We start from the raw sequence: 27,319 nt of genomic DNA, 5'->3' as shown, positions 1-27,319 counted from the left end.
GCATTTTGTTTCTCACTAAATGAAAATATATTCTACAGAATGTGTTTGAAACTGTATGTCTCCTATTATTGCAGTACTTGTAATATGTAATATATGTAAAACAGTTAAATATACTGTTAAAGTCAAATATTGCTAATAACTTTGATTTTCTTTTTTGTTCATTTTAGTGAGTTAATGGAATAATGAACAATTTGAGAGTTGAGCTGTATTTATTATATGGTGGGGTGCTTTCTCTGCATGTATGCCTGGACAGACTTTTTGAGGAACTTACATATATATCACATAAAAGCTTAACTAAAGCTAAAATATTCATTTTTTTTATTAATAATAATAGTAAAATATAATAAATAACAAAAATAAATAATAACAAAAATAGCAACAGCAGCAGCAACAATACGACTACTAATACTAATAATAATAATAATGTTATCATTATTATTATTATTGTTATTATTATTATCATTATGGAAATACCCACATGGCGGTGTATAATTTAATATGCAGCATTAGGTAAGAGGACAGCTTCACCTTAATGCCAGATAATTACACTCATTAAGTGCTCATTTTTGCCATGTTGGAAACACAACACTTCCAGACACTGAAGTCAGCAGAGGGTGACACATAATCTCACCATGCCTTTGTAACGCTGAAAGCGTTTCTTTGTACGACATAAATGGTGAATAGCCTCGAGTAGTTTTAACTGATGATGCCTCTTATCACAGCTTTTGAAGCAGAAAGAGAAAAGGGGCCGGGTTGGGGCAGTGAGCGAGGACATCATGACAGAGTTCTGGCTGATCTCAGTTCCTCTGGACAAAGCCAGTTCCCAGTCTTTGGAAAAGCTCAAACGGGCTGCAGCTAAAGCCAGCCTAGGGAGCAGCGTCAGATTCCACATCCCTGAACTGAAGGTAAGAGAAGGTGGAAGAAGAAGCCCCCAAACTGTCACTTGTCACTTATAGCTAGCAGATGTATAATTAATATTATTAGGCTGACTGTAGATGAGTGTAGGGATTAAAATGCAGTAATTTCACAACAGTGATTTAAGAATTGCTAACCAGTGATGATACAATGGCTCACAAATATTTATAATAATATTTAACAAAGTGCAACTTGGTGTGGTTGGTGTGGCGCAACAGATAACACCACCACCTACCATTGCATTACAACAACACCATGTGGGAGACCAGGGTTCGATTCCCGGTCTGGGTGACTATGCTGCGCTACACCAATAAGAGTCCTTGGGCAAGACTCCTAACACTACATTGGCCCTCCTCTGTAATACGAGTAACCTTGTTCTGGATAAGAGCATCTGCTAAATGCCACAAATGTAAATGCAAATTACTTTTTCATAACATAAGCACAAGTCATTTGTTTAGATGGTCAGGAGCAACCCAAGAACCACCAAAGCACATGCCTACCATAAACTGGAAGCTGCTGGAGAGCTGAACATCGTCATGGACTGATCGTCATGGCTACCAACCAATAAAGAAGCTCCTGCTCTAAATGAACAGCAAAAAAAAAATTGTCTTATTTGAAGTTTTATAGTAAAATGAGACAAATATCAAGTTACTTAGCCACTATACCCAGAGATATGTTAAAAGCTAAGGCACAGATGTAAAGATGAGGTATTCAGCCCTAGGAACACTGTACCAGCTGTTAAGTATGGTGGTAGTAGCATCATGCTCTTGAGCTGTTTTGCTCCCAGTGAAACTTGTACATTGCAGTGGTTGGAATAATATTGAAGGAAGACTACCTCAGAATTCTTCAGCAGGGGCGGTGCCTGGATTTTGGGCCACATGAAAAGATGTTTGTTGACCCTGAAAAACGTCATTTTAAAAATGTGTCTGCCCCCAAAACAGAACAGTTCATGGAACCATACAAACTCCAATACAGCCATAACATCCATACCTATGATGAATGTATGTAAACTTTATGGTAAGTCAGGGTCACAAGTGCACAGTGCATTCCTCGAGGACATGCGTGTTGGGTTGCTGCCACTAATGATGTCGCTCTCTCAGGTTTCTATCTCATTAGAATCAGCTTGTAATTTCTGGTACTAATTCTCCCACAGTTTAGCTACAGCACAGCTTTGTGGAGGAGAGGTTAGTACTGGTAAGAAATAGAAACAAAAACTTGTATCTTTTTGTTGTTTTCCATTGATTTAGTCATTTTTGACATAGCTGTCATTGACCCTGTGTCTATTTTTAAAAAAAAAGGTGGATCAGTAAAAACGGTTCCCTTGTCGTGTAATGTTACTTGAGATCTGCTTCTGACAGAGCGCGCATACTACTCCTGTAAGGTGTGAATAATGACTTCTGGTCAAATCCAAACGGACTGAAGAGTGTAGGGAAGTGTGTGATAATGTGATGAGGCAACTGAATATTGATTGAACTGAATGTATATTCAGTTTTTGTGTGACAGTTTTTATGAAACATCCAAAGAAAGACTTGCATATTGCAATTGTAACACAAAACCTTGTATCTCCAAAAATGGAAACTTTATAAAAATGTTTTTCTCTGGAAGTAACTTTCAATAGAAGTCAATGTAAAAAGAAGTCATTTTGGAGCATTTCTATTGGTCCATTCATCATAAAATATATTGTGACACAATATAAAGAACTGACAAATTAACCTCACAAATGTAAGGCCAGAAATGATAATTTCATAAGTTTCATAGGCCACAGAATAGAACCCTGTGGCACTTCACAAGATATGATAAACCATTCAAAAAGATACCAAAAAAATCCTAACATTTTCTGCTTTAGGATTAATAGCAGAATAAATACGGGGTTAAAAACATGGCTACCTGAGACATTCGCACAGTACTGTAGATAATGATATTTTCTATATTTTATTTATTTTATTTAACATATGTTCTGAAGCATGTTAAGTTCTTACACATCACATTTAAACGTTATTAGAGCTACACCTGTTTAAATGCTGTCAACGAAATGGCAAATGGTTTTTGTGTGACATTGGCAATGTATATATACAGAGAGAGAGAGAGAAACAGAGAGAGAGAGAGACAGAGAGAGAGAGGGAGAGAGAGAGAGAGAGAGAGAGAGAGAGAGAGAGAGAGAGAGAGAGAGAGAGAGAGAAATGAACCTTAATTCATAAAATGTTGAATATGAATATTTCTCACCTGTCTAACCAGGTGGGCACTCTAGATGTGTTGCTGGGTGTGGCTGATGACCTCTCCAGGCTGGACTCATATGCAGAATGGTATGATAATTTTATAACTCAATTAAAAAAGAAATTGCACCATTTTAATAGTTTACAGTATAGTCAGTATAACTGTATATGTGAATGTTTGCATTTTGTGACGTGGACAGTTATTTTCACTATTTTATTTCATCACACTGATTTCACTTTTACTCTGTAAATTGTTGCCCAAATAAGACATGCCCATTTCTTAAGATCCTCAAAACCACTCTGCCTGTATTTGGTGATCACTGGGGGGCTAACATAAAGACAGATTCTTATACTGGGTTGGGTGAACCCGGTGTAAGGTAGCACTGAGCTCAGGGTCTTTTTTAATTTGTCTTCTGTACACCTGTTGGTGATCATGACTGGAGTGATTCTCAGTTAGAAGGATATAGCCGTGTCTGTGTCTTGTCTTTAAAACACCTTGTGGGAAAATTCACAAGCAACTGACTCGCAATCACCATTAACCGAGACACTCAATCCAGCTGTCTCTGGTTTCAAGTGCGACCTCACAATGTTCCATGCATGCTTGTGTTGTGGAAACTGTGCTCTGAATTTTTCCTTCTTTTCTCAGTTTCAAAGCCACAATCATGCCTTCACATATTTAAAGCTACACACCTCAAATCAATCAAAATCACCCCCTGGATAATAATCCTTATCCTTATCATGTATTACAGTCATTCTCAGAGCACCGCTTTAACTGCATATTAGTCCATTTATCTGCTGAGAGAAACACAACCAAGCAACTCAATGTTTCCAAATTGAAAGCATTTACTTTGGGTCTAGTCTGAGAGGTTCTTTAAAGGTTCTTTAGTAAAGGCATGAGTTCTTCTTTATAGACGAACCATTTGGATGCTTAAATTGTTCCTTGTCTGGTTAAGGTAGTCTTCATCTACCTTATCTACAAACACCTAGACATTTGTTTCTTGTTTTCTTTAAAGCCTTTATTGTAGATGGTCCTATTTTTGTTTATTTTTATTTACTCAATTGTCTACCCAATTATCCCCCTATGAACTCCCCCTATTACTAACAATGCCCCCAACACTAAGGGTGCAGCATCTCTGAGGAAAGCACGGCTCCAATATAACTTGCTGAGAGAACAAAGTCAATTGTGCTCTCTCTTACTCTGGCTGCCGATGGCAAGCAATGTGACTCAGGATTCGAACCAGCGATCATCAGATTAAATGGCAGCACTATAGTCCACTGGATCCTAATACTAAGTACTAATAGAACCTTTTTGTCTAGAGTGTACGATATTCTTCTAGAAATGGGCAACTGGCAAACTTGGTACACCAAAAAAAAAAACCCTCAACCTGTGCTTATCAGACCTGCTTTTTCATCATAAAATTCTGATATCACTGCTCTTGTCCTTTAAGGTGATTTTAAACTCATACAGACTCTCTCTATCATGTACAGTGTAATGCAGAAGACTTCCCAGTGTATGGCTGAAGTCATGGAGCAGTCCAATGACAAACTCCTGGAGAACGCTCTGGCAAATGGAGGTAGGACTGTGTATGGAGAAGCACTTTGCCTATGAAACCTCGTTCAGCTTGAAGCAGTCAGTAAAGAGCTTATTAGCAAAGAGGGAGGTAGCTCTGGTCATCATCCCCACACTCTCCACCCATCTCAGCTAGGGCAGGCCATGGATCCTGTTACTCCCATATATTTATTCAGTATTCAAATGTGTCATTCGGTTGCACATGTATAAAACATGGTCAAACACTGTTGATGTCATATACACTTACTGAGCACTTTATTAGGTACTTATTCATGCAATTATCATATTCAGCCAATCATGCTGCAGCAGTGCAATGCCTACAGTTATACAGATAGAGGCCTGCAGTTTCAGTTAATATTCACATTAACCATCAGAATGGGTAAAGAACGTGATCTCAGTCATTTTGAGCGCGGCATGATTGTTGGTGCCAGAAGGGCTGGTTTGAGCATCTCTAGAAATGCTGATCGTCTGGGATTTTCAGCACAGTTGGCATTTCTAGCTAACTAGCACTAGCCAAGACTCGTCTGCATCCCTCTCTCCTCTGCTTGACACGCTTCCAAGTAGTGAGTTGAACTTGGCGAGGGTGTTAAAAACAGCACAGTAACAGGGTCATGGACTGGAGAGCGAATGTTACATATTTAAACTTTAACAATGCTTACATGCTACAAGATTTATGAAGCCCTATAAATGTTTATACCCTTACTAGCAGCATATTTAGAATTTTATTTTAAATATATATATATATATATATATATATATATATATATATATATATATATATATATATATAGTTATTGTGCCATTTGGATATAATGAAGATGTCCCATACATTATACTTTACATTTATATCATGTCTTGGATTGGTTTACAAAGAATGTTTATGCTGTATGTGCATTAATAAGAGGGCAAGATATGTTTTAATTATGTCATCATAAAAATGTCCAAAAATCACATTAAATGTCGTATTTCATTTCTGTTGTGCAAAAAATATGTATCTTCATTTTTACAGTTTTTACTTTTTGACATTATATGAATCTGGCAGTTGTTCTTCACATTGTGTCACAATTTCAGGATGAATGGACTAATGGAAATGCTCCAAAATGACTTAGAATAAAGTATGTTTACATTGACTTCCATTGAAAGTTAGGAAGGTTTTTTCCTTCTCCTGTAAAGTTTCCATTTTGGTGATTCTAAAGATTAGGGTTTTTGTGTGACGTCAGTGGAGTCATATGTATAGACTTACTTATAAGCAAGTTTAAGATCTGTGCAGGTAAACTGTATGAAAATAATAAAATATTCTATTTCCCACCTGTTCAACCTTCCACCAGAGCACAAGGGCTATCGCAAAGCCCCACAGTCGCCCTTGAAGGTTTATTTCCAGGCCTTGTGGGGTACGCTGGCATGTGTTTGAAGCTTGTGCATTGGTCTGGCTGACGTTCGTGACTTTGCATGGTGTGTGCCATGTCCATAGAAAGCTTTTGACCTTTTGAAGTGATCTGACTCTTACTGAAGAACCACCTGCCTTAAGTGCTGGAGAGTTGCTCAGTTTCTTTTCCTTCTGTTTCCATTGCGCTCGATATTTCAGTGGACCTGGCTACATATGTGACAAAGTTCCAGTGGGACAGAGCCAAGTACCCCACTGCCCTGTCCCTAAAATCACTGACCGAGATTATCACCAAGGTATACAACCTAGACCCACTTCACTGATACCATGTAACGAGAACAGTTCCTTATCCTTAATGGCATTAATATTCATGTGTGTGTATCTGTGTTGGCGGTCGCATGTGTGTGTGTGTGCGTCAGCAAGTGTCTCAGGTCGAGACAGAGTTGAAGTCCCGTAGTGCTGCGTACAGTAGCGTGAAGGCCAGCCTGCAAGGCCTTGAGCAGAGATCTGAGTGAGTTCTAATAGCAGAATCAGTGGATTGTAACTAGAAATAATGGATTTTTAGAGATTTCTCTCATACTTGTCAGTGATATGCAGTGTATTCACGTCTTCAGGGGAAACCTGCAGACCCGCACTTTGACCGGCATTGTAAAGAAGGAAGATCTGGTCCTCAACTCTGAGTATCTCACCACCTTACTGGTAGTGGTGCCCAGGTCAGTATGAGATACCCACACTGAACAATCAGGACATAATTCACCACTATCCGCATACATGGATCACTGTATATTACATCAACCCAGTTCTGCAAATTAATAATCTTAGCCTCAACTTCCTCCTGTAGGCCTCTCTCTTTACAGAGCCTAGTGACGTATCAGTGGTTTTATTTAGCTACTAAATACTACTGTTGAGCTCAGAGGGTAGATTAGACTTTATTTCTGCTGAAATATGGATTAAATCTCATAACTAACTCTCATTCTATCACCCTCTCTATTACCTCTCTCTCTCTCTTTCTCTCTCTCACACACACACACACACACACACACAGCTGCTCCTCTCTTAGCTCTCTTAGCTTAATCCAGCCCAAAGACTGATCATCCATTTATCTTTTAAAAAGTTTCTCTGTTAAAGCTTCTGTGTCCGAGCTTCGTCATGTTTGAGGCTGAAGTTCTCAAAAATACACTGAGATAAGGAACAAAATATTTAATTAAATTAAATATCTCCAGACAGTTTATTAGGCACGTCCTAATTATTCTTTTACTATTATTATTTTAACTTGTGATTCATCACAGAATATCGATGTGATTAACGCGATTAAACCTTTTAATTAATTGACACCACTACTTTATTTCATATCAATCACATAATGTAATATTATGAGGACATTACAGCTATGTGCAAACGTTTTAAATTAGTTTTAATTTAATTAATTAAATTAAATTGACAATAGTGACAATATGTGAACAAAACACATTTAAAAGGGCATTTTTCTGGTAATTGTAGAGCATAATTATTTATGTATTTTGTGATTTTTACATGTTCTAGTATTTAAAAAGTATTTTAAAAAATACACATGTACATTGTACATATGTGCAGTAGTGTGTTTACTGTAGTGAAAGATCAACAAAACATGTAATTTGGCCATGGGATACCAAAACTTTTGCACACAGCCCTACGCACACATTGACCCAATTACATTAAATAGTTTTTTGAGTCCAGGCTGCCCTTCTAATCAACCCAAGCATTAGACTGCACTAATCCTTTGCTTAAACTCTGTCTTTAGGGCAAGTGATAAGCTATGGGAGAATACCTATGAATCCATGTCACAGTTTGTGGTTCCTCGCTCAAGCAGGTGAGGTCCTTATGTTTGTGTTTTGTGTGTGTGTGTGTGTGTGTTTGTGTGAGCTCAGCTCAGTAATTTGCCAGTCGTGACTGCAGTACAGCTCACCTGCTTTGCTCCAGCCATAGGTCTGCAGGTTAAATTCCTTCTAGTGTAAAGTTACTGATGGAAAGCAAGAGTTTGTCTCACCGCAGTCTGGGAGCCAGTATCCTTCTCACTGGCTCTAATTGCCCCACTTTACTTCCTCCTTCTCCTCTGCAGTCAGCCTTGGCAGATCACCTGCTGTTCCCAATGTAGAACATGCTGCTGGATGTTTCACAAACATGTTTAGGATTGTTTCTGCAGAATGATCACCAGCCATGGGACTTTTTAAGACTTTTGGTGTCACTAATGCAAAGCATCAGGTGCTATTTAACTACTAATAGCACCCCCTAGTGGAGAGATGTTTGCCTGCTAAATGTGAGAGAGTGAGAGTTAGTTACAAGCCAGGTCAATATGGTGTTTCACATCTAATGAAATGCATATGTCATGAGTCATATGTGTGACTTATCACAGATGCAACCACCATTACTGTTATTGAATAAAATGTAACTGAGTAAGATTACTACTAAGTAGATTACTTTTCTGTCCAAATATACTTCAGTGGGAATAAAAGTAGTCATTTGAAAGTACAAGTCCATTCAAGAGTACATCAAACTGGGCAAATCTAACTAGTAACCTATCTATACCAAATGATGTATGGTTATAATTAGTTGTCTATCAATAAAAAAAACTCTTAATGGTCAAATATTGTTAATAAAACATTTAGTGGACAGGATATGTCTATAAAGATAAAATAAAAAATAAATACATTATAAAAAAGCATGAACACGTCCAGCTGGCTGCGCCATTGCAATAGCAATACGCCAAAGTCAGACCAGACCTGCCTCTTAAAGGGAACGGCAAGTGACACGCTGATTGGTTTATTGCACATTACGCCCAAAACACACCCATGAATAATGAAGAGACCTTTGTGCCTTTTGTGCATTTCAAGACAATCAAGGCATACTTTTCCCGTCACTAGGATAGCAAAAACACACTGACACGCCCTAAATCAAGCAGCAACGGAGCGCAGTGGCTGGCTCATCAAAAGATCGCTAAAATAGGGGCCCTAAAGCTGTTTTTTTAAGATACAGTTGATACATAGGGCCATATTTTACCTATTTTAGGGGAGGTGTTTTGGGCATAACCTGCAATAAACCAATCAGTGCATCACTTGCCATTCCCTTCAAGAGGCAGGTGCAGTCTGACTTTGGCGGATTGCTATTTCAGTGGGGCAAAGCAGGGGTGTGCTGCGTTGGGCTGCACGCGCCTGTGTTGACAATTCACTGCCAAGATAGCAATGAACGTCTGACTGTTGACGTCTGCCTAGGTTGTTTTCGGTCAGTGGCGCACCTATTTTCCATTGCCAAGATAGCAATACGCCAGAAATTTACCTGAACACACCTCATTTCGAGACCACCACGCCCATCAGCGTAGATATATTCACAAGCACCACTGCTATTTATACAACGAAGACGGAAGTAATGACTTGAATAGACGGTTGGTGTGTTGTAAGATAGCAATGAGCAAGCGAGACGCACCTTGTGCAGAGTGTAAGATAGGGCCCTTAGAATCACATTAATGCTTAATGGACTGTAATAGGGACACCCGTGTCTCTGAGTGTCAGGGGCTGCATCCTTCGAAGGACAGGGTTGACGAAGGCATAGCCCTCAAAGGCTCCATAGCCCATCCAAAGCAAGACAGTCTACTCTACAGCAGATTTCCTGCTTAATATGAAGGGGCCTTCAAAATGGGACAGCCTAATTGCACTACTGTGATGCAATCAGCCTTTAAATACAGCCTCCGAAGGGTGCAGCCCCTGAATTGGACACCGTTCTCCCTATTACAGCGGGCAGTTAACTAGATAGTCACCCTGTATGGTACATCCTGCAATGTGCTTTAACCCTTCTTAACAAAACTAGGTTGGTAACTGGTTATTGTGTGTGCCACGTGCTTTAGGAAGTTGCTGGAGGAAGCAGATGCTGGGATTTTCACAGTGACACTGTTCAAAAATGCTGTCCGTGAATTCAAAGCTAAAGCCAATAAGCACAAGTGAGTGACCACAGCTCATCTTTCCACTATACTTTCTGTGGAAATGCAGAGATGAAAGCTGAAAAATTAAACAGTACCAAACTTTTGATCTCCAACAGATTCACAGTGCGAGAGTTTAACCTAGAGGAAGCTGAGCAGCAAAGACAAGAGATGAGCCGCCTTAGTCTGGACAAGAAAGAACTGTATGTGAGTAATGCTTGGAAATATCTCAATTCTGCAGCAGTGGTCTACAGCCCTCTTTCTGTACACTTACCTGTCCCAGCAGAGTTGAGATTAAACCCATAGATTAGAACTGAACTTTGTGAGAACCTAAAGTAAATACACAAATAATATAAGGACAAAAGTATTGGGACACCTACAGTTTCTTCCGGAATCAAACATAATAATAAGAGTTTATCCTGGTTTTGTTGGAGTAACTGTCTCTACTGTCCAGGGAAGAAGGCTTTCTACTAGAATTTGGAGCATTACTGTGAGGATGTGATTGCAAGAGTGTTAGTGAGGCCAGGATATTGGATGGTCACCACCCCACCTCATCCCCAACTCCCCAACTTATCCAAAAAGTATTGGACAAAGCACCATCCATCATTCCAGAGAACACAATTCCACTGCTCCACAGCTCAATGCTGGGGGCTTTACACTCCTCTAAGCCCACATCGGGCATTAGGCATGGTGTCAATAGGTCCATGGGTTCTCCAGAGAGTCCTATTCTATTAGCAATATTTCTCTATAGGGACTAGACAAGCTGTGTGTCATCAATGGGTGCAGCTAAATGCACTCCTTAGAAAGGGTGTCCACAAACATTTGGACATATAGTATATACTGTTAATTTATCTGAATACAAATAAAATATATTGGGACATATTTTTATGATATGACTTGTTTGTATGGGATCATAGCTCCACAAGGAGGGCTGGTGACCACTGGCCTACAGCCAAATGAGAAGAACCTGATAAGACAAGGTGGAGAATTCACTTGTTAGGGTGTTCCACCACGTGATCGAAGACGTGTGAATGATCTGCGAGGTGTTAAAACATTCATTTGTGCCACCAGGGAACATTTGTGCGCTGGCTGAAGGTGAATTTCAGAGAAGTGTTTGTGGCCTGGATCCACATCAAGGCCCTCAGAGTGTTTGCAGAGTCAGTTCTCAGGTAAAGATTGACGGAAAGACCTGTGTGATGATCACTGCACTACTAGAAACTCTAAGCAAGGACTATTCTATTAAAGTATTTGATATGTGGTGTGTGGATGTGCAGGTATGGCTTGCCGGTCAGTTTCCAGACTCTTCTGCTGCAGCCGGAGAAGAAGCATATGAAGCGACTGAGAGAGGAGCTCCATTCCTTATTCACACACCTGGACCCTACAGCAGCAGCCAGCAAATCAGATGTGAGTATTCACCTTTTATTTTTTTTGTTACACCTTTGATTGTGTTTAAATGCTAAAAGCCAAAAGCTGTCTGGTCCCAGAAAAGAGAAATACTTACTAGACCAGGGACCACGTCACGGCACAGCTGGGTGTAAGTGTTGTCAGCTAAATGGCTAAAGGCTAATGCTAGACCACACCCGTGCTGAGAGGACCCAGGGAGGACAGCAACACAATCTAATCAAATTTGGGATTAATTATAAAAAATAATTCATTCTTGTTACAGTTTTAAAAGCTATGCTGGGACACGTTACGCCACTGTGATGATGTAAAATCAGCTAATTAAAGATCCCCACAAGAGCCCTCCTTAAAAACAAACAGTGTGTTTATGTCAAAATAACAGGGTTGTAAATAGTAAACTATTCAAAACTATTTAGCCTCATGATATTATTCATATAATATTAATCATTATATATTTATTTATTTATTTTAAATTGAAGGACCTTGTTAAGGTGGTTCTTAAGTCAGCTTTGTTTTTACAAAGCGGATTTACAGAGTGGTCTAACAGGTGGTCTGAATGTAGTAGTCCCGAAAATAAAAACCAAAACAAACAAAAAAAAGAGGCAAATAACATGGTTGAAAATAGGCTTGTTAAACCACCTTTCAGCATTTTTTTGCCCAAACCAAAGTTACATACTATTTATACATTAAATAACAACAAAATACTCAATAAATGCATTTATCTGCACCTTAAAGTGACAAAGCTACAAAATATATAATTAAATGCTATTTAAAAATCTAAAACAAAAAGGGAAATAGCTAAAATCCTAATGCCTACATTTTGTTACTTTTGTCTTGTTTCTAGATGGATCTTGACATCCCAGGATGTAACACTGGACAGCAGGAGTACTACTCCTACATCTGTTACTCCATCAGCATTAAGCTGCTGGACTCCAGCTAGCAGTCAGATGTATATAAACCACAAGAGACTCATGCCTCATACCCATGTGACTCCAAATTGAGATTAACAGCTACTACCTGAGTATTATACTGTTTTCCCAATTTGACAGCTGTCAAACTCTCGTTTGAGTAAATGTGGACCAACAGGACGTGTCAATGGTTCAAGGTATGATCACCATTATTCACAGACACAGACAGAGAACTTGGCAAAGGATTACTTGATGTGAGGCTCTAATCAGATTTGTATGTCTGCTGAGGTCATTTCACTGTAAATGTAAAGATGCTTAAAACATCAGATAGATCTTTACGTTTTAATTTGGATAAACAATGATAATAAATGGCTCTTAAAGCTTACAGATGCCTTACTCTCACTGTTCTCACTGTGTTGCATTTTTATCAATTTGTGGAGCTGGACTGATGAGGATGTGCTGGCACTGAATGAGCATTGAACACTGTAGAAACCACAAGAACTGGTGTAAATTGTTAACATGTAAAATAAACACTGGCATTTTGAATGTCTCAATAAATAATGAGGCTCTTGTAAGCCCTGTGGTCTGTGAGGCTTAATACATTTCTAGCGCACTCTAGTGGAGCCATGGTAAAACTGTAGAAATAGAACAATCTCACTTTTTTATCCAACAAAATGGAGACAAAAACAGACAGACATCACCCCCAAACAATTTTATTTAACCTTAATAACCATAGAAATCAAACAGACACCACGTACAAAACAATCAAGACAGTGTTGCATCAAACTGCTGACAGACAGCTCCCTGTAAGTTTTGTCATATCCAATAAAAGGTAGAAGAGCAGGTTGAAGGCACTGTAATACATACTTAATGCCTCTTAGTGGTCCCAACTTGGTTTTGAGGACATTTCAGACAGGCCAGTTTAAGGAGGCCAACTCCATTAGACAACAAACTCAAGCTCTGGAGGAGTATTTTTCTTCTGCTTTACTGGGGACCTTTGCTCCTCTTCCATAGGAGAGGAAAATCAGTATAAAAAGAATAAGAATAAGAGAGAATAGTTTTAGAGCAACTCCTGTGGTTCTCACAACTCATCTTTTTCTAAATCATCCAAGTCCACGTCACTGAGATCAATATCTTCTTCCACTGGAAGCTGTGGGAAAGTCAAACCAGACTGTAGTTAGACAACAAATACTAAATGGTGGATTTCAAGTTGTGGCTGAGTAAATGATGGATATTTATAATTGTATTAACAGACAGGTGTAAAAGTTAATCAGGTGAACTTTGAGCTAAATAAAGATCTATTCTCTTTCCAGTAACCTAAATAGCCTTAGCGTGATCTAGATCACAAGGCACATTTCCCCCATTAGCTGTACTTCAAGTGCAAAAAATAGTCAGTGTACTTTTCACTGTAAGAGACAACCCTCTGACATGTATTTGAAATTCTACATCTAACCAATAATGTTGCTCATTTTGGTCATTATCAGTGGTCACTTAAACCAAGTAAATTATAAACAGTGATATAGAGATTCAGAATTAGCTTACCTGGCCATCTTTGCCATCCCAGGCTTCTACAGTGTGGATTTTTGGTAGTGCTCCTCCTCCAACTGAAGCAGTGGACCCACGCCCCACAGACAGCTCCCTGTAGTGGCGAACAAATATGTTAATATAATATCAATGTTTTTTTTTTTATTGAAGAATGTTAAGGTGGTCCTCAAATCAAGTCAACCTTATTTATACAGTGCTTTTAACAACAGCTGAAACAAAATCATCTGGAAAAAACAGTACTGTCACAGACAATGAAAATGTGTCTGAAACTATAATATTTAAAATAAAATCAAATAAAATAATAAAACACCTGTACACTAGCTATCTGTTGTTCTTGTGTTTAAGTTTGGCTACAACTGGTTACAGTTTTCCTACCATGGCCGACATCTCATTGACTACACCATTTTACTAGTGACATTCAACAGCGAGTTCACACAGTTGACAAACCTGAGGAACTCATGAATGCCTGTTTCACCGAAGGAGCCCTTCAGCAGGGAAAACTTCATTTTGCGAGCATTGATGGCAGCCATGGCTGGGTAGCCAAAACCACCGATGCCTAGAGAGGACTCCAACTCCATCTGAGCACCTGCTTCGGTCCACAGCCAACTGCAGAGACAGAGGGACAGCGATGTAGAAACACAAAGAGCTTAAAAGGCGACCTCAAGACAGGTAACATGAAGTGTATGTGAATATGTGAGACCAATCAAAAAGCTCCAACACTGACCCCCATGTCTTCTTCTTATATTTCTCAGCCATCTTCCTCATCACATCCAAATAGCCATTTCTACCTGATGCACCTAAGTGGAGAACGATAAGGACACACATTTGAAAAGATTTAAAAGTTTTCAGTTATTCTGTGTGTAGTTTGAGAAAAGAAGGCGAATTAAAAAGAACAGTGTAAGCACTAAACAATTTAATTTTGTAAACAATTTGCTGCTATTTTTTTTCCTGGTGTGACATAAAGGGAGGTACCTGTGTCAAGAATGTGAGGAAGCACTGCTACGATACAAAGCTGGCTGTCGTCACAGGTGTTCTTGAAAATATCTTGGTCGATAATCTGGAGAAGGCAAGATCATCAAGTTCAAAGTAGTCAGAGGAATATTTCATTGCAGTTAACATAAGCTAGAATTCAGCCTTGCAATTTTGTGGCATTGAGTGTGATAGGGGAAAACAAAAGCAGCAGCATACAGCAGACATACCTCATGCAGCTCAGGTGGAGGAGCATTTGCAGAGAACAGGTCCATGGCTCGAGCCACGATATCAGCCCGAGTCCTCCCTCCTTCATAATCTTCTGGATCCTCTCCTTTACTGAAGATTTTAATAGTGGGAAAGCCACGGATCTGAAAACAATGCCACCACCGATCATCATGAGCCAACAAAACAACATGCACAAAATTTCTTTGCCTGATCAGGGGTGTGTAGGTAATTCAGAGACAGTCCCTATTGTAACGTGAATAAATTGCTGTGGTAGATTTGTTTTCTCCAAACCCTTAAAATTAGCAATTCACCTGCCCTCTCAGCACTTTTGAAAAATGCACATTAGATGGTTGAGAGGAGAGTAGGAGTGTTAACTTTTGGAATGGGTTGCCTCCCACCACTGCGTAAAGGAGAGAAAATCCTCACTATTTCGTCATAATTTTGGGCAAAGTTACACCAGATGACCTGGTGTTTGATTGCAATGAAAAAAGCTGCTAGAAAATGTGCTTCAGTTATGCCCTGTTTTTAGGTCTGTTTTGGCCATTATGCTGCTTCTTGTACAATTTGACATCAAATTTGACTTGTTGAGGAACTAAACTTAATTCCACATCTGTTACTCTCTAACTCAAAAGGATTAAAATTCTAGACCTCTTCAGCAATGACTTAAATTACAGAATCTCTCCAATTAGCCCAGCTTAAACGGGGCATTACTGAACACCTACCAAGAAAAGGCTGTTATTGTGATAGGATTATGTCTTAGGATTGTGTCTGGGAGTAATGTATAATCGTTCTTACACCAAATCGACTGGCCAGGCCCTGGTGCACAGTAGCATCCACAGCACCCAGCTTCACTTTGCCCTTGGTCTGGTCTTTGACTTCTGTCGCTGCTGCAGTCCACTCTGGTTCAAGTCTGAGAGAGCACAAGCACTCGTTAAGAGAATGCTGACTGGAAGCTTAAACTAAACAAAAAACACTAATTTCTTGTGCTGATGTGAGCGTAAAACTCACCTTTTAACTAAGCTTAAACTAAACAAAAAACACTAATGTCTTGTGCTGATGTGAGCGATCTGGGAAAACTCACCTTTTACAGTGTCCACACCAAGGAGCAAAGAATTCCACCATCCACACCTCATCTCCATTTAGCACCAGTCTGTCAAAGTTGTCATCGGTCAGCTCCACCACATCCTTCTTATCTCCTGCTCCACCGCCTCCCCCACTCTGAAAACACCAAACACAACAACAACCAGGGTCACGCAACAGTCACTTTGTACAGCAGCATCATTCATAGCAAATACAAATGTGCATAATGTACACAGTCAGATGACATATTCATTCATTTTTAAGTAAAAATAAGTGAACTAAGTGCCCTGAGTGGTCCAGCGGAATAAGTTGCGGTCACTATGACAAGAGGATCGCTAGCTCGAATCTCGGGCATGCTGCTAGCCATCACCAGCTGGGGTCCCAGATCTGTATTTTCAGATCAGAGTGGGTAGATGGCACTTTCCCTTTCACTTTACTTGGGCATTTTAGCACATTTTGTGGAGTCCCAAAGGAAAAGTGATGCCAACTGTGCCAGTAATGTAGTTAGGAGAGTGAGCATACACATATGTGGGCATACACACATGGTTTAAGGGGTTAAAGATAAAACTTTCCATCTAACATTTACATTTATGGCATTTGGCTAGCGCTCTTATCTATAACATTTTACATTTGAATCATGTTAATGAGAGAATGTAGAGTTTAGGAATGAGGAACCTTCCCATTGACTCTTATTATTGGGGTAGCATGGCATGCTTGCCATGCTGGGGAACTGGACACTAGTCTGCCACATGGAGGGCAGCGTTGTTATCCACTACACCACACCAACCACAGCTCAAACACAGCTATGAGGCTTTATTCTGAGAGTGGTGATATGGTAATACACAGCCCGACACTTGTGTTCAGGAAGAGATATAGACATATGGTATAAAGGTTTTGGTGAGGGAACCAGAGAACTACTTGAAGCTTTGATGACCACCATAAGTGATCCATCTACAAAGGTTGATGAGCTTAACTGGTCCATGGACACATTTTGTACTTTCAGATGATGAAAGAAATGAAGGACAAACATAAGTAACCCTACCTGTTTACTATGGCCAGAGCCTCCGGTACGTCCACTGAGTCGGTCCTTCACAAGAGAGCGAAGAGCAGTCATGGCTCCTTCCACTATAGCCTCACTTGTGCGACCACCTGAGGAGAAGAAAGAGACACAAGAAGGAAAAAAACAAAGGTAGAGCTTAGAAACAAGAGCCACCATAAAGTGATTGAGATAGAGTAGGGCTGAAACTCATGTGGTCAGATGGGATGACTATCAGAATGAAACACTGACCTTGATACTCCTCAGGTTTATTTTTGTTAGCTCCAAAGACTTTTATGGTAGGGAAGCCCCTGATGCCGTACTGACTCCCAAGAGACTTGTGCTGGTCAGCATCTACAGCTCCAATTTTCACAACGCCCTGGAAATTACAGACAAGCCATATTCAAGGGACTCTGCAGTGGAGATGCTCTTTGTGGTGTGTGTGATTTTTTAACTGGACAGGTAAATGAATTCAAATTTAGGCATTACCTTCAAGGCAGTGGCAGCTTTTTTCCAGTCAGGTGTAAGTCTTTGGCAGTGGCCACACCTGCGGGGACAAACACAGTTGTGAGAAATTGCAGCATACGGTACCTGAAAGCTAACTCACGCTCAGACCACGCTATGGTTGCCCCTCCTTATGCTCACACATTCCACTGATAGTAAACTGCTCCACCAGTACAGACCAAGCTGGAACATCTCAGTTGAGATGAGGTCCGGCTTATCTGTATGGCGTATAGACTAACCTCTTTATGGAAAACTGAGGAGAGACAAAGACCATGGCAGGAAAAACATCCTAAGAGCAAGAAGAACCACTGAAAGACTTAAACCCATCCTGGGAAACCATCCTCATCATCCACTGGACACTAGAGTTATGTACAACCAGGATTAAATACAAGCACAAAGTCCATGAGATAAAAGAGTGACCAGATACCTTCTAAGATCTTAAATCTTACATTTATATTTATCAATTCTGATGATCTACCATAGCAACCACCAAGCAAAACTATAGCAAGCACTAGCAACCACCTAGCATCACCACAACAACTACTTAGCAACACCACAGCAAGCACTTGGAACAGCATACCATAATACCATGATGATACCATAGCAACCACCTAGTAACACTATAGCAACCACCTAGCAATACCATAACAACCACAGAGAAATGTCATAGCAACCACCTGGAATAGCATAGAAAACAACAAGTTTTCTCCTAGTGACCACATAGCAACAGCCTAGCAACTGCCTTGAAGTAGGGACCTCTTTAACTGCACAAACATTCTGTGTTTGTTACATCATAGCAACTACCCAGCAACCACCTAGTAACACTATTGCAACCACTTGGCAACGCCACAGCAACCACATGAAGGTGGGAACCTCCTGCACAACTATAATTAAAAAAAGCTGAATTAATGTTTTTGCAACCCATTTCATATTTGTATGTTTCCTGATGAAATACTGTGTGTGTGTGTGTGTGTGTGTGTGTGTGTGTGTGCATAAAAACTCACCAGGGTGCATAGAACTCAATAAGCCACAGACTGTCACTCTGCAGCACCTGCTTGTTGAAGTTGGACGGATTGAGCTCTACAACATCATCACTTGCTGTGTAAAATCCACGGACTGTAAGGATGAGAGCTGAAACCACAACACCTGTGCAGAGATAAAGACATAGCATAAAACACAGGCAGGCACAAGTACCGGCATGTGACCTACAGGTCACAGGACCTACAGGTTGTTCTTGCCACAGCTGATTTTAAAGTACAGCATCTCCCATAAGAGAGAGACTGCACAAGGTTACATTTAATGGGCTGGGGAGGAATCATCAGGGCAAGACTTAGGATGCATCTGCCGAAAGCACAGCTCCAGACGTTCTCTGGGTCTCTGCTTTTTTCAGTAAGGGTTTTCTCTTTACACACCTCCCATGAAAATCCAACTTCTGCCATCTCTACTTTGACATCAGCTGTGAGAGCGAGAGCTACCTGTAGATCCCATGATGACATTTTAGGACTGATGGAGACTTCTTTACAGATCTGTTGGTCTGCTCCTGGGCTAAACCTGCCAGGACGGCCTGATCTGCCCATGTTGGCAGTTGTTTCACTTAACTATACAATAACTTTGCGGACAGTGGAACGCCTGATCTCACGTACGTTTGAAATCCCTCCCCAGATGCACTCCTCTGCATCGACAACCCTCTTTCTGAAGGCCTCAGACAGCTCTTTGTATCTGGTCACAGTGATCTTCGCCACTCACTTCAACTTCAATCAAGAGCAAACCAGACTGAATGTCTGAGGTCTAAATAAGACAGACTCCTCCAGAATCCTCTCTAACCATGTTCTGATCATCTGCAGCTGATGTTCTGCATGGGATTCTTATTTTCTTGACATAGTATGTAGTGATAATAGTGATAAATGTGGGGGTGTCCTAACATTTCCTCAGTTGTATGTGTTTAGTTACACTATATCCATCTCTCAATGCTGTTAGAATGAAGACCAGATGTCCACATGGTAAAGGGACTGTTTGACAGCTGCTGTCTAAAAGCACCTCCTCCAGATATATCACTGAATATTATTGAATATAAATGTATAAATGCAGTGTCATGCTGCAGTGCATATCAAACAGGGCACATGGCTTTTGGTGGCCCTAAGGGACCAAAAACAAGAACCTTGTTAACAACTAATAATAACTAGTGTTGTTTAGATATAGATAGATAGATATACAGATAGATAGACAGATAGATAGATAAACAGATAGATAGATAGATAGATAGACAGACAGACAGACAGATAAACAGATAGACAGAAAGATAGATAGATAGATAGATAGATAGATAGATAGACAGACAGACAGACAGACAGATAGATAGATAGATAGATAGACAGATATACAGACAGATAAACAGACAGATAGATAAACAGACAGATAGATAGATAGACAGATAGATAGATAGATAGATGGTTAGATAGATAGATAGATGGTTAGATAGATAGATAGATAGATAGATAGATAGATATACAGATATACAGATAGATAGATAGATACTTTATTAAATTATTTAATTACATTTATTTATTTAAATGTAACATATATTTATTACTATAAAAATTATGTATTTTATTTATGTAAATTTATGTATACTTATTATTAAATTATGTTGACCGACTGTACTGCTGGGTACATTTGTTTACAAATGAAAAAAACCCTCAATATTTCTTAATTGAACTCTAAATTACTTAAATATTTATATAGATTTGATCATTTTTATCCTTCATTCATTTATGCCTGTCTCACCTGCACACTTCAGCCCTGTCCAACAGTAAGCACCAGCTATCTGCCTATTACACACTGTCTGACAAGCGAAGCTAACGAGAGAAACCCCCCAAAATAACTACAATCCTTTAGTTATTGATCAAAAATAGGGAGTTACATTACAATAACATACCTTGTAGCATCCCCATCTCTGCCAGCGTGACCCACAGACCTGCGGGAACTCCACTACTCTGAACGAAGGACCCGCCGCGGCTAACAGAGAGTTTACAGAGGAAAGCGAAACTCTCCGTGTCTGGCTCTGATTGGCTTAGAACACGGCCCTCCCACACACGGTCCAATCAGGAGCTTACATGCCTTCAGGGACTCAACCAATCGGACGCATTGGAATCGGAACAGTTCCAAATGGTGTACTCGTTCCCTCGCTCCCTTGACCAAAGTAGGGAAATCTGGTTGGGAGAATATGGTTGTCTTGTCTTTTTTTGTGCATTTGAATAAAATTTTTATTTCTTTAATTAAATTGCTTTTTTATTTTTTGTTTTGTGTTTTTCCCACACACGGTCCAATCAGGAGTTTACATGCCTTCAGGGACTCAACCAATCGGACGCATTGGAATCGGAACAGTTCCAAATGTTCCAAATGGTGTACTCGTTCCCTCGCTCCCTAGACCAAAGTAGGGAAATCCTTTTCTTGGCTTTTCTTGGCTAGAAACGACCTGCACTGTCTGACTTAGCGAGCAAAACATAATTTAAGGTAAGAAGCTAATGCTAAACCATCTGTATTTTGTCGTTTTTAGGCCACCATACTGATGAAGACTCCACGGCAGAATCACAAATAGTGCCCTACTTCCTGTGTAGTGCACTATGTAGATCAAGAAATTACATATACAGACTTCTACACCAAAATAATGCACCATACGTCTAATATAAAAATGAATTGGTATATTATACTGGGTGTAGATTTATTTTGAGTGTAGAAACTATAATTTCATGATTTACAAAATGCCATTTGGTTGTCCACCGCTCCGGGCACGTGTGCTCACTGTACACTGTGTCCATCTGTGTCCATCACTAGTGGAGAATATGGTTGTCTTGTCTTTTTTTGTGCATTTGAATAAAATTTTTATTTCTTTAATTAAATTGCTTTTTTATTTTTTGTTTTGTGTTTTAAAAAGGTGGAAAGAAGCCCTAGATGAATAGTTGTGTGGAGAAGATTAGGATTAAGGCAGTGCATTTAGGGACTATCACCACAAGGGGGCAGTGCAGTGTATCTCCAAAAGCCCATATTCTATGATACTAATAAAACTTTTAAACTATTAAAACTATTATTTATATTAGATTACAGATTACAGTCTAATGTTATATACAGCTCAATTATTATTTATATTATATTAATAGATATTTTAGGGGCAAAAACTGAAGATTTACCCAACTTCATTACAAGGAACCTGTTTGGTTGTCTAATCTGTCTGATTTTTGGCCTGTTTTACTTTTCGTTCCATACATTTTATTATATACATTGTGGAAGTATGTGTATATGTATATATGTAATATAATGTATATATATATATATATATATATATATATATATATATATATATATATATATATATATACACACACACACACAAAGTAAGAGTACATTGTTTTTACACACACACCCCACCTCATCCCCAACTCATCCCAAAAGTACTGGATAGAGCACCATCCCTCATTCTAGAGAACACAGTTCCACTGCTCCACAGCTCATTGCTTAGTAGGCTGATAGAAACAGTATGAAGAATAGAGGCACTGTTTTTGTTGTTGATGTTGCTCCAGCTGAGGTGTTTAGAGGTATTCCATACTGCTTATGGTGCCTTTGGCTGTGTCCCAAATATTCAACTCTACCATGAAACGGTGAGACAAGGCATGATTCGTCCCATTTGTGAATACCTTACCTTAGCAGACCTTATAGGTGCGTACACAATACACTGCACTCCTTTACTGATGCATAACATGGAAAACACATCTCTCATTTGAAAGGTATGATCTTTACACACACACACACACAAAAAAAAAATGGGATCAGTCATCACTGTCTGAAAGTCTGCCTCGCTCATGCAGGTGGGTAGATAGTGGGAGGCAACAGCTATATGTATTGTCAGCACATGAAGGAAGTTCCTGAAAGGACAGCAAGCCTCGACAGCAGTGTAGGAGACCAGCTGACAGCACTGTTCGACTGTAGGAGCAGCAGGTAGTACTTCATTACAGGGGCATTTTGAGCACAGAGCAGCACAGTCGTATCCAGGTGTTCTGAATCTGAACTCTTACAGCTGGGGCGAGAGCAGCGTGCTGTGTCTCAATTTTAAAGAAGACAAGGGAGCGTCCCACCTCAGGTACAGGTACAGTACTCTGTGTTTCTTATTCTCTGTGTAGAAACAAAGCGAAGCGAGAACGTCTGGTTTTTCTGTTTGTAATGAGGTCGTTTGTAGGAGTCATGAGATCTCTTAAATAAGTGGAACTGCTCTCTATGGCTGACGGGCAGGGAAGTAAAAAGGCATAGGTAAAGTACAGAATCATTGTTAGACCACATTAAAGTGTTGAGATAAAGGTAAAAATTAAGGTTCCTTAATGGTTCTAGGTTTGAACATATGCTTTTAGGAAACTTCTCTAATTAGCGGAGAACCTCAACATCAGGATTTTCCAGTTTAGGCCCTGGAGAGCCAGTGTCCACCACAGCTTGGTGATTTCTCCATATTTTTGTAATGATTTATTGAGTAAAATTAAGCAAGCAGCAAATCCATCAACTGTGCCGGATATCAGTCCTCCAGAACCAGAAATGAAGAACCTTGCTTCACAAAAACACAAAAACACAACTATACGGTTCCTTAGGGAACCAAAAGTGGTATAACATGGCTACAAAGTCCTCTTTGGTTCTCTTTGGCACCTTTCACAAGTATTTACAGTTAATGTACAAACATCCACTGTATCGTCCAAATATTTGTGGACACCCTTCCTAATGAATGCATTCAGCTCCTTCAAGTAGCACCCATTGCTGACTCAGGTGTGCAGATGAACACGCACACACACACACACACACACACACACACACACAGCTTGTCTAATCCCTGTAGAGAAGTATTGCCAATAGAATAGAACCCTCTGGAGCAGATAGACATGAATCCATTGGCCCCATGCTACCTAATGTCAGGTGTGGGCTAGAGGGGTATTAAGCCAATCAGCATTGAGCTGTGGAGCAGTGGAAGAACTGTGTTCCAATACTTTTGGACTTAGTTGGGGAGTTGGGGATGAGGTGAGGTGATGATCATACAACATCCTGACCTCACTAATGCTCCAAAATCTAGTAGATAGCTTTCTTCTTTGGACAGGAAGCTGCTTTAGGGGAGAGCCGAGCACAAACTAACACAGGGTCAAATTTAAAGTAGACATTTGATATAGTTCCTGGTTCAGCTAGAATTTGGTCTACAGCTCTTCTTGTGTTCCCACAGTGATTGCACCGATGGTGTACATCATAAAGAGAAAAGCTTCTCCATCATGAATGTGTTTAATTACTGAATTGTGATCACTTGAATCTCTCTCTTGGTGGCTGTAACACCAATTTTGTAGGAGATAAACAACTGGCAGCCAGGCCAGCCAGACTACATATGACATTAGTAGTTTTAACACAGTGTTAGAACTTAGACGTCCATATCCTTCCAAATGCATCCAACAGTCCACTAATCATAGTCTATCTATCTATCTATCTATCTATATATATATATATATATATATATATATATATGTGTGTGTGTGTGTGTGTGTGTGTGTGTGTGTGTGTGTGTGTGTGATATTTTTCCAATGCAGACAGTTTTGTATAGTCTAATGAAAATGTATCTCCAAAATAGTGACTTGACAAAAATACTCTTAACTTTGAATGGATGTCAGTGTTAAATAAGTGTTTATTTTAAGTAATTTGGAGCATTTCTATTGGTTCATTTATCAGAATTATTCACACAGTGTAAATAACAGCTACATGGTTCAAACCATGGAGGAAACTAAAAATGGACACAAATAGAGATACATGTTTTTCACTGGAGAGCAGTGCTACATAGAACTGTATTTACTAATTTGTGTTTACATTGATTTACCAGGCTTTTTGTAACTAGTGCAACTAGCCCTTCAGTTAGCACAGGAAAAAAAGTTAGCATTTTCATCTGTAGCCGAGACGTTCAGGTTGCTTGTCTGACAAATTATTAATCTTGCTTTTTAAATATGTTTTGAATTATTCAGCAAAGAATAAATTGTGATTGGACTGAACTTGCTTTTACCTGCTCTCTGACAGCAAATTCAGATCGAGGCTGGGCCCAGGGTGGCTGTGGTGCTGTGCTGGAATGGTCTCATAGGCTAGGTCTGTTCTGCCATTAAGGGAGTTTTGGAGGTCTTCGGTTTGAAACTGTGGTTTAAAGAAACCTTCAAGGAACCTTTTTCTAAAAAAAACCCAAAAAAACAAAAAAACTTTTCTTAAAGGTTTCAAATTGAAGAACCTCTGATAGTTCCTCATAGCTCTTATACTTTTAACAGTGTACAACTTCAACAGCCTCCACACAGATCTACAAACCTATAGATTAGGAAATTAGTGCAGCCCAGCATTAATGTACTTCTAACTTGTACGTTTTATAGATGTGTTGCTCTACACATTTAGTAGCTCATCAGCTCATTACCAAACACTCTGTGAGTTTAAAATGGGGTCATACTGAAACATACAAGATCTAGCCTCGGAGCTCTAGCCTAGTTCCTCACATGCAACAGTACGTAGCATTACCCTAAAATAACAGCTTTGACATCATGACTTGTAATAGAGAGAGTAGCAGTTGTAAAGGATCCAGTGGCTGGCTTTGCATGTATTGGAAGAGACGTGTTAAGTTCTTGCCCTCTAAGTTCTTCATTGCTAGTGCTAGGGGGAGCCAAGAAACTGGGAGAAAAAAGGGTTAAAAACACAAATTATCAAAAAGAAATGCATGTGCCTTGGGGGGGGGGGGCTCAAAACATGAATTACACTCCCCTACTGAAGGGGTAGCCCAGGAGCCAGGAATGCCAATTCTCGCATAATGCTTTAAGTACCAAGTTACTGAGTAGAACAGAACTACAGTAGACCTTTTCAGCATCCAGCATCTATCAGAATCCAAACAGAAGTTAATTGAACTGATTTCTGTACAGTCTGATTTACTGTATGTGCATTTCAGGTCAGAAATGATCAGTGTAATCCCACACACATGCAGTAAATGTATAATCATTTTCAAAATAATCAGTAATCCATCAAAATGTTACTGGAGTACATGAAGTTATTTACTTCGATATAGGTATACAGGTAAATATATCTAATATATCAGTATATCTATATATCTACCTACAACCCAGCTCTAGTTAACAGCGCTGTTCGGGTTTATTAGGAACTGAGATCAAGATGAAAGTAAAATATTGACGGTCTGGGAGGGTGTGAGGACTGGTTTGAGAACCATTACCAGTTCTACAATGTAATGTTAAGTGAGTTTACATAGTTTTCCTGCAGATTCTGGCAATTCTAACAATTTCCCATTGTTACTTTTTAGAAATTTGTAAAATTTTGGAAGACAATAGAACCCATCATTATAAGAGCAGAGCTGTGAACAGTGCTGTGGTTAAAACACACCATGAATCTGGTGTAAACTTTTTATTAGGACTTTTTTTTCATTAGAAAAACTTACTTTGATATGCTGGATATGAAGATATGAATATATGAACTTCCTATAAAATGTCCTAGGAAGATATTGGTGAATGAAACCCGGTGACCTTGACACTGCCATTCTGCTTTGGAGGCATGTGCTTATGTAGATAAACATCAAATATTTCACCGTTCCAAATGCATAAGAAATCCTTTCAAACTAGATAATTCTCATTTATTTTATTAGGATTACAGTGATCAATAGGAGGTCTTCTCACTGATTACATGCATTACATCAAGAAACAGAACATTTCACGCTTTCACTTTTTGACATAATGTAAATCCTTCCATTGTCTCAAGGGTTCACAATGAATGGACCAATATAAATGCTTCCAAATCACTTGTAATAGTATCTTTTTACATTGACTTCCATTGAAAATTAAGGTTTTTCGCTTCTCCTGAAAAGTTGCCATTTTGAGATATGAGGCTTTTGCGTAAGAGTGACGATATACAGCCATAATGTGATTCATAAAAATGGGATTCAGTAATCAGCTGTCTGGTACATTTTGTAGACTAACCTTCGCCGTCACCCCTGTCTGTGTTAGCTGTTACAGAATTACAGAATAAGCACGATGACAGGCATGATGTCACGCCGAGTAGCTTGACAAGGAAATGAGGACACAGAAGTCTTTTCATTTCTGCAGCAGGGACGAAAGGAGTTATCTCTAATGGCATCAGCAGTTCATGAAGCAAACAAAAACTCAAAGGCGTCTTTCAAAATGGGTCTGTCATACTAGGGGCAGATGTATGTTATTAAAATGAAATGCACAGACATGTATATTAGCTTAAACAATGAGTTTTTTCACATTTCTAACAGACCGGAAAAGGATTGGGCCTGTAACGTATACATACATGTGTACGACCTTAGACCTTTTTCTCCAGTATATACTAAAGCAGATGATTCCCAGGCCAAACATAAGCTGTGTCTGAAACTGTGCACTATTCAGTATACGGTGCAGTACTTTGGGGTTTTGATGAATTTCCAGTGCATTGTAACAATCCCACAATGCACTCTAACATATATATATATATATATATATATATATATATATATATATATATATATATATATATAAATCAAATCAAATTTATTTGTACAGCGGTTTTTACAACTGGCA

General features: G+C 39.4%; 2 protein-coding genes across 2 annotated transcripts; one reads left to right on the top strand and one right to left on the bottom strand.

The window, feature by feature from the left end:
* Positions 1-776: 776 nt before the first annotated feature.
* Positions 777-12,372, top strand: atp6v1c2 (ATPase H+ transporting V1 subunit C2). Its single transcript, XM_072690286.1, has 13 exons — positions 777-905; positions 3,151-3,218; positions 4,617-4,702; positions 6,027-6,089; positions 6,284-6,378; positions 6,502-6,593; positions 6,697-6,795; positions 7,863-7,931; positions 9,960-10,052; positions 10,151-10,238; positions 11,103-11,200; positions 11,306-11,435; positions 12,277-12,372. The coding sequence occupies exons 1-13, from the start codon at positions 777-779 to the stop codon at positions 12,370-12,372; spliced, it is 1,206 nt and encodes a 401-aa protein (XP_072546387.1).
* A 665-nt stretch (positions 12,373-13,037) lies between these two features.
* LOC140564675 (protein disulfide-isomerase A6-like) lies at positions 13,038-20,727 on the bottom strand. The gene is made up of 13 exons (XM_072690284.1): positions 20,638-20,727; positions 18,707-18,848; positions 17,688-17,745; positions 17,451-17,577; positions 17,205-17,311; positions 16,164-16,300; positions 15,878-15,992; positions 15,085-15,225; positions 14,858-14,942; positions 14,610-14,682; positions 14,333-14,491; positions 13,883-13,979; positions 13,038-13,490 (listed from the first exon to the last, which is right to left on the bottom strand). The coding sequence occupies exons 1-13, from the start codon at positions 20,651-20,653 to the stop codon at positions 13,422-13,424; spliced, it is 1,326 nt and encodes a 441-aa protein (XP_072546385.1). The 5' UTR covers positions 20,654-20,727; the 3' UTR covers positions 13,038-13,421.
* Between the last annotated feature and the right edge of the window lie 6,592 nt (positions 20,728-27,319).

This window comes from Salminus brasiliensis, chromosome 10 (genome assembly GCF_030463535.1).
Source record: "Salminus brasiliensis chromosome 10, fSalBra1.hap2, whole genome shotgun sequence".
Taxonomy (NCBI): Eukaryota; Metazoa; Chordata; class Actinopteri; order Characiformes; family Bryconidae; genus Salminus; species Salminus brasiliensis.
This window is presented reverse-complemented; position numbering and strand designations above follow the sequence as displayed.